Source organism: Anser cygnoides, chromosome 23 (assembly GCF_040182565.1).
Source record: "Anser cygnoides isolate HZ-2024a breed goose chromosome 23, Taihu_goose_T2T_genome, whole genome shotgun sequence".
Lineage (NCBI taxonomy): Eukaryota > Metazoa > Chordata > Aves > Anseriformes > Anatidae > Anser > Anser cygnoides.
The window spans coordinates 6,933,695-6,946,428 of NC_089895.1; the positions used below are offsets into that span (position 1 = coordinate 6,933,695).

The 12,734-nt window shown below is 40.5% G+C and overlaps 1 protein-coding gene across 3 annotated transcripts in view; it reads right to left on the reverse strand.

The window, feature by feature from the left end:
• The window catches only part of MMEL1 (membrane metalloendopeptidase like 1), a 29,436-nt gene extending 16,744 nt beyond the window's left edge, over positions 1 to 12,692 (reverse strand). Inside the window, exons 1-8 of one of the 3 annotated variants that reach the window (XM_013194740.3) lie at positions 11,787 to 12,685; positions 11,424 to 11,587; positions 4,909 to 4,968; positions 3,928 to 4,089; positions 3,459 to 3,539; positions 2,955 to 3,050; positions 2,241 to 2,359; positions 1,521 to 1,586 (exon numbers count right to left, since the gene is read on the reverse strand). In XM_013194740.3, the coding sequence (XP_013050194.1) occupies positions 1,521 to 1,586; positions 2,241 to 2,359; positions 2,955 to 3,050; positions 3,459 to 3,539; positions 3,928 to 4,089; positions 4,909 to 4,968; positions 11,424 to 11,577 (738 nt within the window). In that variant the 5' untranslated portion in view covers positions 11,578 to 11,587; positions 11,787 to 12,685. Of the gene's footprint in view, positions 1 to 1,520; positions 1,587 to 2,240; positions 2,360 to 2,954; positions 3,051 to 3,458; positions 3,540 to 3,927; positions 4,090 to 4,908; positions 4,969 to 11,423; positions 11,588 to 11,723 lie in introns of all 3 variants that reach the window. The other 2 variants (XM_013194738.3, XM_048067511.2) reach the window with 2 other exon arrangements.
• Between the last annotated feature and the right edge of the window lie 42 nt (positions 12,693 to 12,734).

Sequence of the window (12,734 nt, forward strand, 5' to 3'; positions counted from 1 at the left end):
ATATTTGACTGCTGAGTACGTATCTTTGATGGAGGAAAGCTTAACATTACCTGTTATTCTTGCATACTTTTCTTCCTACATAGACCTTGGAAACCAGATAAATAACTGTTGTGAAACTGAGTCTGGGCACTTACATGATAATGGCTTGTGTTTTTAGGCTGAATGCTGAGGCCTTAATCAGGCTGGACTCCCACAGGCCTCAGTAGGAGTCTTGCCAAAAGATGCTGGACTAAGCAGAGAGGGAGTTTGGGTCATCAGTTTGGTTCATTGTTTGTGGGAAGTGAGCTGTTAAATAGCAAATAAAAAGGGGTTGTCTCTCTTCCTTATTCATAAAAATTAAAAATACAGCTGTAGTCCTTCTTTATAGCCTCAAATTAAAGCTTCTTTAAATATTGTTTTCTTTTGCTAAATTAAGATTATCAGTGTATTATACCTGTTTTTCTACCCCAAGTTGTTTCAAGTCCTAATTTTGTGTAGTGATGCATAAATATTCTTTTCTAATGTAACTGTTACTACATAGGTGAAACCTGTAGAACAGAATCCTAGTTCCAAAAGCTACCAGTGAAATTCAAAGCAGCCCTCTATAGTTCCCAACACAACCGTGTGGGAATTGTATGTTTTGTATTACAAGACAGATTAACAGAAGTTGACAGTTTATAAAGCTGGCCAGAAGGTGTGGAAAAACAACCCCATGAAAATTTTACAGGGCTGTGTTTTCGACTATATTATGTATGGAAATATATTCCAGTACGATGAAGTCAGAAGAAAACTACTCAAACTGATTTTGTTTATCTGTCTTTTGAGCCACTAGCCAGAGCCTGAAATGCTGATTATTTTTTTCTCTGTATTCCCTTCCATTCATGTTAAGAAAACTAGTTTGATGTTAGGTTGCGAATCCTAGGGAAGAGTAGCTAGAATTTAGTCTCTCACAACTTTAATGTAATTTTGGGGAATGGTGGGAGGGAGGGGAGGAAGTAAGTGGCAGCAGATTCTTACCAGATGAGTATCCATTAATACTGCTGTTGCTGTAAAAAACTGTTTTTTTCCTCAATGAACATGTGAACTTTTGAGTATTTTGGTGTTGAATAACAGTCATTTTGTGGCATTGTATGCTCAAATATGGGAGAATTGTCACACTAGATCATATTTATAATCCACTTTCTAGTACCTTCTTTAATAGTAGGCAGAACCAGTGGTTTTAGAAGATACAAGCACTAAAATGTGAACCTATCTTTCAAAATTAGAGACTTTAAAGTTATAAAACACAATTGTATTTTGTTCACACAGACCAGAAGAAGGCTACGTGAGTTAGCCGGTTCTGGGGAGGCTTGGTGTTTATGTAATTGTTCAGTACTTCTGTAAACTTAATGGAACTTTGGCATAAATAGAAAAAAAGTAGCAGTGAATGTCAGTCTGTTGCAAGACATGAAGATTCATATATTTGAGTTTTCCGAAATATGGGAATAATTAATGATATTACTTTAGTAGCACATAGTAAATAAATCACAAGGAGTACTTACCCTTTGATAGTTGCCTCCATTAAAGTAGTAATCTCGTGATGGCATTCCTAAACTAGGTTGGTCAATCTGAAAGAAATCATACATTTCTTTAGTTAGGGATGAAATGGAACTGGTGTTGTCCTTGAAAGACAACATGAAATGCTGCACATGTCATACAATGTTGGAATAGCCAACAATATGCTTCTACCAAACAGTAAAGAACTTCAGTTTTCTAGAAACTGGGGTGGGATGGAAGACCCAACTTCTGTCTCTGAATTTCTAAATGACAACAGGATGGATACTTAACAAGGGTTATTAAGCAAAATCTTTAAGTAGTCATTGATATATAAGTTTAAACGACTTAGAAAAAAAGCTGCTTGACTTGGGGGCTAGAATTCATGCGTAAGAATACTCAAATGAGTTCTGAAATATTATTTACGTATCTACCTTAAAAACATGGTTTCCTGCTTTATATTAAACCTCATAATCATTTTGCAAGTCACAAGCATTTTCAGTTCTTAAGTGTTGTAAATCAGCAAAGGTCCATTGACTTAGCTGAAACAAAAACAAATTATGGTACCACAAAATGTTTCCCAATATAACTTTGAGACATATCAGCCACTTGAGAGTACAGAACCACTGCATAAATTTTGTCAGTTGAGTGTATGACTTATGGAAAGCTAATCTGTATGTATTACAATTCTGCTGTACATAAATAATTCCCCGAAATATTTTTCTTACATAAATAATGTGTCTGCTGGAATCCCGGTCATCATTCCATACAAACATGTCAATGAGGACACGTTTGTTAAATCTGGAGTTCATTATGGAGAGTTTCTCTTCCATGCTCCAGCCCGGTTCTGTGACATGAAAGGGAAAATGTACATTATTTATCAATATATTAGGACTGATAAAATTGTAGAGTCTGCAAGGCTACTGCTGAAATAGTTTAGAAACAGACTAGACATCAAGTGAGAATATTTGCACAGGACATCCCTTCAGTGGCTAGGAATAGCTAGACAGTGTTCTCACTGGTCCTACCTATCTTGATGATATTAATCAGCAGCTGATTAATTTATATATTGCAATATATGCATAATATAAATCACCATGACCTTGAATAATTAGGGTGTTATGCTTCAAACTCTAATTAGTATGCAAGTATTAGAACACATTGGTTATATAGCTTTTTTTGTTTTCAGTTTTCATGTTGGTCCTCTAGGCTTCCTAACTGTGCCTTAAAATGTCCAGTGTTCATGAATGAGATCTTACAGTATGGGTATTTTAATTTAAAGTACTTTACAGATCACTGCATGCCAAATGTGTATGCATTGCATCCTACATTTTAATCTTTTCTTTGTGAGCAAAAGTCAGGGTATCAAGGACAGGCTGTCACCTTAGTGCAGTATCTAATTCAGACTTAGTGCTACTGAACTCTTTTGGGCTCAGCATTACCTTTGGTGTCGTTCCAGTCTGCAGAAGCCACTGGCCAATCTCCAACCATTGTTAAGACCTCTAGCAGAGGCAATGAATCTCGCTGCTCTATAAGACCTGAGACAGGAAAAACAAATACTGCATTGTTTTGGAGAGCCGTGGGAGGAGGGATGGAGAAAGGACTATTACCTATTTTTCTTCTACCAGTTTAAATCTGAAACTGAATCTGCCATAGTAGAAAATAAGAGATACCAAAAATCTGTTTTCTATATTAGTCTTCATAAAAGTAGCAGAAATATGTACAGATTCTGATTGAATGGCTTTGGAAAGAATGAAATAAGATGCACTTGTGCACTCAGAAGGAAAGGCTTTGCATATGAGAGGTTGGTAACCAGCATCTGTGCAACGTACGAAGGCGTCCGTATTCATTTGAATGAAGATTAACTATCCAGGCAAGGACACTGGACTCTTGCTCCAGTTGTATGTTTGGTATCGAACAGGAGAACAGAAGAAAAAGGGACTCACTCTCATTCATGCATGACTTGTAAAGTATCTTAGCTTTCTGAAATGCTTCTCTGTCCCCTTGATCTGAAGTCTCCAACACACCTGTGGAAGGAACCACTGCAGTAAGATTTCTGCCCTGGAGAACTTTGATCTTTTCATAGAAATCACTGAGAATTCAGGGCTATGATAAATATCTGTTACCTTAGGCTTCGATTAGTATTAAACTAGAGTGCTCTTTAAAGGAGCTATTAAAGGAAAAAAGCGTCAGGAAGAAGGACATGCACACAGCTTGTCCGTCTCCCTTTGAAGTTAGTACCAAATCACCTATGGCCATTTTTTTAATGGGAACAGCATGTTATCACAAAATGGATGTAGTCAGAGACAGATTAAAGGACTAGGGCGGAAAAAATCACAATCAACGCTTCTCTCCATGGTGTACTGTAAACAATATCTGAAGTGAAACACAAGGGTAGAGAAGGCTCACTCCTACCTTTTAAGATGATCTCCAGCTCGTCTCTCAAGATGTCAAAAATGCTGTATCTGGAGCTAGTTTCTGGGATAACGTGCCGGTTCAGCCAGCCCCCACAAGCATACTGATAGAAATCCTTACAAGGGTCAGCTGTGGTGTCCATATTCTGAAGTATTCTAGCAGCTAGGTATCAAAATAAGAGAGCTGAGTTCCACATACTGCTCAGTAATCTCTGGGACTACCAAAGATTGGCAGAAAGGCATCTTTCTTATGCTGCTTATCATGGATAAGACTTATGCTCATGTATTATGACTCAAAGGATCCTATTCTTTATTTAAAAATGCGAAGAAGCATCTGATGGCAGACATCTGCACTGCAATTATAGTGCTTTACAGAAGGAGCCTCTGAATGACAGACTGATAATTCTCCTACAGCACAGTGCCTTACAACAGGCATGTAGAGCCTGAAGCCCTAGGTAAGGTTTCTACCTATGAAGCCAGCCTTTCCAGGGGATAACTGAACATCTATATTGTGGTCTTACCTCTCTTGATTGTATATAATGGAGGTATATCAGTAGATGTTCAAGATAACAAGGTGAAGAGCCCCATGTGTACAATACACTCCCTTTCAGAGAGAATTAGATCTAAGGGAATTTTTGATATGTCATAGATACAGGCTATGTTGGTAAATCCACACCTTTGTGGCCAGAGAACTGTTGACCACAATGGAAATCTTGCTGTACTACTACCTTATAAATGATATTAAGTGATGATGAAGCATACAATGGAAAAAGAACAATAGTTGTGTTCCTTCTGCCCCTACCTTACAAGCCTTTACACATGGAACTGTTTGAGGACACTGTACTCGCTGCCTTTGACAGAAAGTTTCATTCCTTTTAAACTCCTCTGGTCTTAAAGCCTGCACTACTGTTTATTCAGATTGGGTAGAGTTAACAATTTGTAGAACACTTCTGCAAGAGTTATTCACAGTACCGATCATTACCTGCTGTAACACATCCAGGTGTGGTACATATGTTGCCTGAATTGGTGCCATAGTGAGTGCCTGGAGGAAAGAGGAATAAGAAAGCAGACACAATTAGTTGGAAATCGCTACCAATGCCATTCGCCAGCAGCCCAACCTTAATGCCAGGTCTGTTTAGTTTTAGAGCAAGTGAACATTACGTGTCAGCAAAAGATATCAACTGTAAAGACACTTCTTAGTGAAGACCTCTTCAGTGAAGATCCCCAAAAACCTGTGCACTGCTGATGTCAGTGAGCAGGAACTGGAGCAGTGCCTAGCTCTCGCTGATTGCTGCTCTGTAATAAATGTACTGCTATGAGTCTTACGGCAGTGATACAGAGCATCTTGATGTGAAAACAAAAACCTGACACCCTGACTTTCCAACAAAATTTGCCATGTTTTAAAACTTTTTTTTATCCTTACACTAGGTTGTTTGCAGAAAAGTTACTCAAATTCCTTCCAAGGAAAACAAGTGTTTTACATGAGAGCAAACAAGATTACAGTAATTCAGATAGAAATAAAACAGTAGGGAAGAAAAGAGGGCTTTGAAGTTCATCAGTGGAAGCAACATAAAAAGCACCCACTGTGATCGGGAATGTAATATTCAGGGTTCAGCTGAGTGCTGTCGTGCTGCGTGGGAGTAGATCTGCATTAGAATAACTGCATGCCTTGTAATAGTTTAGTGTCTACCAATCTGAACATGGGATGAGAAAATATGTGTAACAATATGAAGCTTCACATGGAGGGGTTTAGCACTTTGGTACCAGAGGAGGCAAGCACAATTTCTGGAGTTTCCTAAACTCTCTAATAAAATATATATTTAAAAGCCCAGGGTACTTCCAGGGGGGAAGGATATCTCTAGGGAAAAGCTAGTAGTTCAAAGCCATTCTGAAATTCTCCTAGAGGAGAAATACTACTGGGCAAGGTGGGAAGGAGAACTGCATTGAGTATGCTGTATTTCTTCCATCGTTTCTCAAGGATGGGATAGGACAGGACTCAGCTGAAGCCTGTTTTTAATTGAAGTTTCTGCCTTTAATATAACCTCACAATGCCTAACTTCAGTTTCTGGAATCCAGCTGCTTTCAGCAAGATTCTAACTCCCCTCATTCAAGAAGCTCTTGTGATTGTGAAAATGTAATTGAGATACATAAGCAGGGAAGCCAAATCTGGTTTTGAAGCCTTGGTTACGCACACAGAGCTCTGAAACTCGGCCATGAAAACAGATAATTAGAAATAGCTGGTGAGGGGCTCTCAGCTTACTTCTAAAAGTGGTTCCTTTGTTGTTTTATCAATTGTCTCTTATGCCTCGCTACCATTCCTGACAAAGAACCAAGCCAGCCTGACTCTGAGATATGACCAATGCTGCCCTGTTTTCATCCACAAGATATTTGTGGAGCCTTTGCTCACTTGGCTCTGGCAATTGCACCTCTCAAACCTCAAATAACTAGAAACAAATGTAAAAAGCACCTCCTAACACCTCATTTTCTCAACATGCTTTGTTTGAGAAAACCGCAAGCAACAAACCTTTTGGTCGACAAAACCACAAGCAACCAACTGCTCAAGTTTTCAGTATAAATATAGGCATCAGGAGTTGGACTCGATGATCCTCGTGGGTCCCTTCCAACTCAGAGATTCTACGATTTCTCTATGTATTTTTCTGGTTAAACATTAGTGCGAAGTTGAGCCATGACAGAGCCCCCTGTTCCCATGATGACAAAGCCTGCTGCGAGCACAGAGGTGGGAAGGGCAGCTTGCAGGTTCATGTTCTACAGAGCCTAGAAGCTGTAACAAAAGGAGCAGCTGGAAGGATTTAAAGAGCTGGGATAGGAAACTTCTGAACAGAAAATCCTACCAGTGGGGTGTGAACTCACGTTTGATGCTAATTTAAGGCATGAAGACAGTGATTTGTAGCAGAGGAAAATCGGTATGCTGAGCTCTGAATCCCACGTTCCCTCCGCTGCACAGAAGGTACACGCATCGCTGGAAGGGCTTGTGGGGAATCAACGCTCAGCTCTTCTATCAAACCTTAACTCCCATTTGGCTTTCCTCCAGCCAACTTTGTCTAGGATCCAATTTCTTACAACTTCTTAAAAAATTAATCATTCCAATTTACCACTTTTTTTCTTCTGAGATGCCCTTCGTTGGGCATTCCTTCTAAAACAATCCAAGAGGGAAGTCAGACGAACATAAATGGGACAAAGATTTCAGCACTGCAACTGCTCTGTACAGTACCGGGTTCTTCAATGGCTGACAGAATTCAGCATTACCCCTGCCTTTGCTTCATGAAGTCACGCTCGTGCCCTGTAAATAGTATTCTTTTTGGCAGAGAAGAGCCAGAGATCCTGCTGCAGACTGAAGGCATTCCTCACCTCCAGGCTGGCAGAGCACCATCGGAGAACTGATAAGGGAGGGTAAGCTAAATAAAAGGAACTTAGCTGCGGGGCTGCTCCAGAAAGAAGAAAATAGGGGGGAAAATAAGTACTCCAGACAACTTCAGAGGCAACTGCTCACCAGAAAAATGTCAGAGCTGGGGCATGCTTCAGACCCCACTGAATTCACTGTGAAGAATCCCATTATCTTAACGTGACTTTACAGGAAGCCACAGAGCAGTACTACATTTAGTGGTAAGCAGCAGGCTATAAAAATAATTTCTGAGACCTGTAGAGCACTGTAGTTCTTTTCAGCAGTTCATCTTCTGAGTGATGACTTTTTTTTAAAAAAAAGTTACTTTTTGCTGCCTTATTGAAGTTTCTTTCTAGACAACCAAACCCAAGCAAATAATTCTCTGAAGCCTCTGAAGCGTACAGTCTGTGTTTAGTGGTTTGCCACTGTGCTTTCTGAGGACCACAGATGGCTGGGGATGGCACACATTGAAACAATTTAGATCCACAGTTGTCATCAGGCAGTTGAGCGTGAGCTTTACCTTTCAGCACCTTATCTCTTCCTAACAGTTCTCACCTGTCAGCACTGCAGACTGCCTTTGTTGCTATATAACAGCACATTGTTTGCAACAAATAATGTCATTGTCAAATTTAGCTTCTGTTTCTCTGAAAGCATCATCTGTGCCACACGTCGGTGTCTTCAGATGGGCTCCATAACCCAGATGTTTTTTCTCTCCAATCTTCTCATGACTTTTTTTTTTTTACCTACACTCTATCTGTAAGCATGGCTGAGGCAAATTTAGGTGGGGATCAGTAGGCTGAAAAATTGCCCACATTGTGTGTGGCCTGTCACTACTTAGTGGAATTGAGTCTTGCCACCCAAATGTCATTTCCTCATGACTTTTGTGTTAGCTACTACTTTAAATTCTCCATCTCCTTGACTAGATGACTCACTAATGAACATCCATGGAGCCAAAGAATGACGACACATCAGTCTAGGAGACGAGCCAGATCTCAGCCTTTCCTTGCTGTGCTAGCATTGAGTTTAGATGTCGCTCCTAGTCAGCAGGCTCTTGCAAACCCATTATTTAAATGCACATTAATTCCATTCACAGCACAGGAAATGCAGGGGCATAGTATGGTCTTCTGAAATCCACTCCCAGAACAAGGTGCTCCTTACTCCAAGGACTGCATTTCTTTGTTTGTAAACTGCCTAGGAGGTGTGTGAGTAGGCCCACTAGCTCCATGACAGCCTGTATAATAAATGTGAATAGTGAAAACCTGTAGGGAGGCAAACACAAACAAAAGATCTGCAAACCTTACCTGAGAAACCCTACAAGCTTGGCAGCCAGAAAGTGAATAAAATATCAAACTGATAATATATTTGAGTGGTTGGGACTGGCAATTAGGTGAGAATGCAAGTTGTTTGGAGAAGTCACTGACTATGACTTGACGTGCCAGCTACAATAAATGTTGAAATATTCTTCAAAATGTAACCTCTACAACAAGTGATGAGATTTGGAGGTTGGTAAATATTTGTGGAACATAGCTGAGAGAGAGCTGTGAAAAGGCTGCAAAGATGTGTGGGTGGTGATGGAAAGATGTAATTGAGAGCGTGCTGTAGTCAGATTCAAAAATGAATGACTTCACTTCTGTCTGCCTGCCTTTTATGTTCACCCAAATATTACTCTGCTATTCTTACTATACTTTTAGCTTATTTAGAGAAGATTTTATGAGTGTGAAAACTACTTGGGATGTCAAAAATCCCCAAAGAGCTTCTAGAACTATATAACAACTGCTGTGTGAGCTTCAGCGTGGCTTTTTTTTTTTGTCTGGGTATATAGATAAAACCACAGTCAATATTCACGTGTATTACATATAGTATTGCTTTAGCCAGAGGCTCATTTCATGCACCACAACGCTTTTCTGCAGGATACATACAAGAAGAACGAAAATATGCTCCCTGAACCAAAGCCTATAAATACATTCATGTATTTAAAAGGAAAAGACAGATAATCCTCTTAATTTTCCGTTAGCTAAATAGAATTATTTTTTAAAAGCCAGTCTGGGTAGTGTTAGTCTGATAAAGGATGTAAAAAGATGAAACAAAGAGTTCTGAACTGAATAGGCTTTTAGTGGTTTGTTTACTATCCCATACAGATTTAAGAATTCATATTTGAGTGAAATTAGTTAAAAAAAAAAAAAAAAGTAATTTAAAAAAAAAATAAGGGTATTACTCCTGGTTCTATCACAAGAATACTGTTCAGCTGCATTTTTTTCTGTTGCAACGTAGGATTTATTCTCATGTTATCCAGCTTTGAGCAATACATACTTTTCACTTGGTAAGTCAATGACAGACTTTTTGACTGGGCACGGATGCGGGCCTAAATATCAAAAGAGAACCAAGTGGAGTATTTAGGCAAAACTTCTCAAGAAACAAAAACTGTTCCTGTCCTGCATTTGAACTTCCACTGGTTGCACTGAAGAGCTCTTGCTTCATCTGAAAGCTCATGCAGACTGAAGCTCCTGTTGCCCAGGTCCTACCTGTCACTTACACAAAGCTGATTGCTGCTCTGGGGTATGACGGCGTCTTGGCATCTCCCATTGTAGTAGGTCGACTGTGTATACTTAAACTCCACTGAAGACAGGGAGAAACCTACTCTAGGTCAGTGCTGAAAACACTCATTGAGAGCAGGAGAAAAGAGCAGGGAGTAGCTGCAGAGAGCACAGGACAAGCAGCATATCAGCTCTGCTATCATTTTGCACTCACGTTCTGCTCAGGAATGTCTGGATCTGGGAAACATTTGGAATGAAAGCTTAATTGCTGACACAAGCCTGCAAAATATTTAGATTTTGGAATTCCTTTTCCCCAAACAAGCTTGCTATTTTTTTTTCCCTCCCTAGTTCACACTAGCTTTGTGTGCACAGACTCTTTGCATGGATCCTGATGTGAGACTGACATTTGGGCAAATATTAATAATGCCTAAATTCTGATTTGCCTGAACCCAAGAAGCAACATGTACAGCAGACTTCTCAAATCTTTTATACACCCAAGCAACAAAATTCTTCATAACCCAATGTTCTGATACAGAAATTCCTACTCTGGGGAGTTTTTTTCCTACCCAGCTCTGGGTAGTTTTGTTTTTTTCCTGTCTCCTGAGGTAACAGAATATGACCAACTTAGTGCTGAGTATTATGAATACCAAATACTCAGGGATCTCATCTAGCACTGGAACAAATGCTGGTAACATTCAATTGCTGGCAGTGAAGGAGTAAACAATAAGGCTTTTCTCATGAATTATTACTCAGCAATGCACAGTGTTGATGTACTTGCAAATACTGAAGAAAGCAGTTCACTGCAGGCGGGGGATACAGAGACAATGTAAGGAGAAAACAGTGCCTTGCTTTAGTTTTGCTATTCATGCTTAGGAGGTTTTGTCTCTAGCAGCTTAACAAAGCTCTGAAACCAAGAGGCATTGACGGAATTGATAAACACGAGGCAGGTGCTGCTACCAATCCTGGTTATTGCTTCACAGAATTTTTAAACAGGACTTTGCATGTGGTGTGCTAGTAGAAAAACTTGGTTTTGGGAGTAAGCATGCTCTGCAATTAATATATTGAGGTAAAGCATATCAAAGTAACATGCTTCTTTGTCAGGTTCCTGGCAAGTCATTCTCATGAAAGTCACTGAACCACATCTCATCTAGAGCTCAAACTGCCTGATGTAATATTAAAAAGTCTCTCTCTCTCCAGCAGTACCCTGACTTTTTAAAAAGCTCTCACATTGTACTATAAAATATGGAAATGTCAAGACACACAAATGTACACTTCCCCTCTAAAAACAGTGCAACTATTTTGACCTTTGTCAAAATAATGTTAAACTCAATAAAATGCACAGAATTGCTTAAAAACAACATCTTACTTCACATAATTAAATAATCAAATAAAATCCAACATAATCCTCTCTCTGCGTGAGCTTGGAACAAGGCAGAGATGGTGAAGTCCCTCACAGAGGTGAGCTCACCTTCTTCCTGCATTTTTGTTTTCATTTAGCTCTGCAGAAAAGACTTACGTTGCTTGCAGGGGAAAGAAGTAAATTATTCACAGGTTACTTACCTCTGCTGCTGGCATACAGGATTACCAGGGTGACCACAGAACAAGTCATGAGGAGCAGCAAGACAGCCAGACCAATTGCCACAAAGCGCCAGGATTTCTTTCCAGGTTTTGTTGATTTTTCCACAATATCCATCTGACTTTCTGATTTCCCCATTATTGTAACTCTAAATTGAGGAGGGGAGGGTAAGAAAGAATTAACAGCACAGCTAAATGAAAATGGGGTAAATGCATGTCAAATCAGGGAGAAAAAGGAAGCAGAATAAAAGCAAGGATAGGTAAAGAAAACTTCCAAATTATTACATGTATTTGTCCATTTGATTGTCCACAGATTTGCCAACCTCATTCTCCATTTTCCGTGCCTACCAGATTGCCTGCACTCAGGATGTGCTGCTGGGGGCTGCCCGGGGCTACGCTACCCCAGACTCAGCGGTGCAGTGTCATAACTTCAGAAGCCTGCTTTGGGAAGCGTGGAAAAGTCTCATGACTAGGTTGGGTAACTCCTTTCTCCCAAAAGGGGGGAAGGAGGGGAAAAACTGCCTCCTTCCACTCCCCACTTCAGAAAGTGTCTCGCTGCTTCAAAGAATTTTCCTCTCTTCCTCCGTGGATGTGAGTAGCTCTGCTGGGCTCTGTTTGCAGCAGTAGAATCCAAACAGAAATCCTTCCAGGTGTGAGTGTCTTTGAGCCGTGTCTGCTCTGTCCTTAGCAGAGACGAAGGGTTTGGGAAGCAGAAGGCTCCGAGAACACTTGTCGGCTCCCAGGCTTGCAGGAGCTTCTGACCTCCGGCTTCTCGGTCTTCTCAGAGCCATGCCCAAAGTTCTGAGCTCAGCTGTTTGCAGTTCCCAGCTTCAGGCAAATGCTCCTGAGCAGCAGGGGGAGGAGGGCTTGCATCACACAAGCAGGCTGAGGGCTCCGCGCTCGGAGCGGCAGGCAGCACAAGCAACACCCTCTGCTGTAGCTGCTGCTAAGTTTCCTCTAGCTTTCCCGAAATCTGCCACCAGGTTATTTGGCTGCTGGGCTCGGAGGAGGAATGAGAAGTTAGAGAGGTGCAAACCTATCGAAAGCTTCTGGCTCCGAGAGCGCTGGCAGCTTTTCAGTGTAATACAGGGAAACAGCTTCTAGTTTGAAACACGCTGATTTATAGAGAGGTGCGGGCTAGGCACACAACTTCTCTTATGCTGCTCCTTGGAAATCTATGTAACAGCTGGATAAGACAGTAAAAGGGTGGTTATGTGATTTCCCTTGGGTTTTATGTTACACTTTTCCAGAACTGAATGGAGGAAGAAGCAGGTTCTTTTTCACTACATTTTTTTC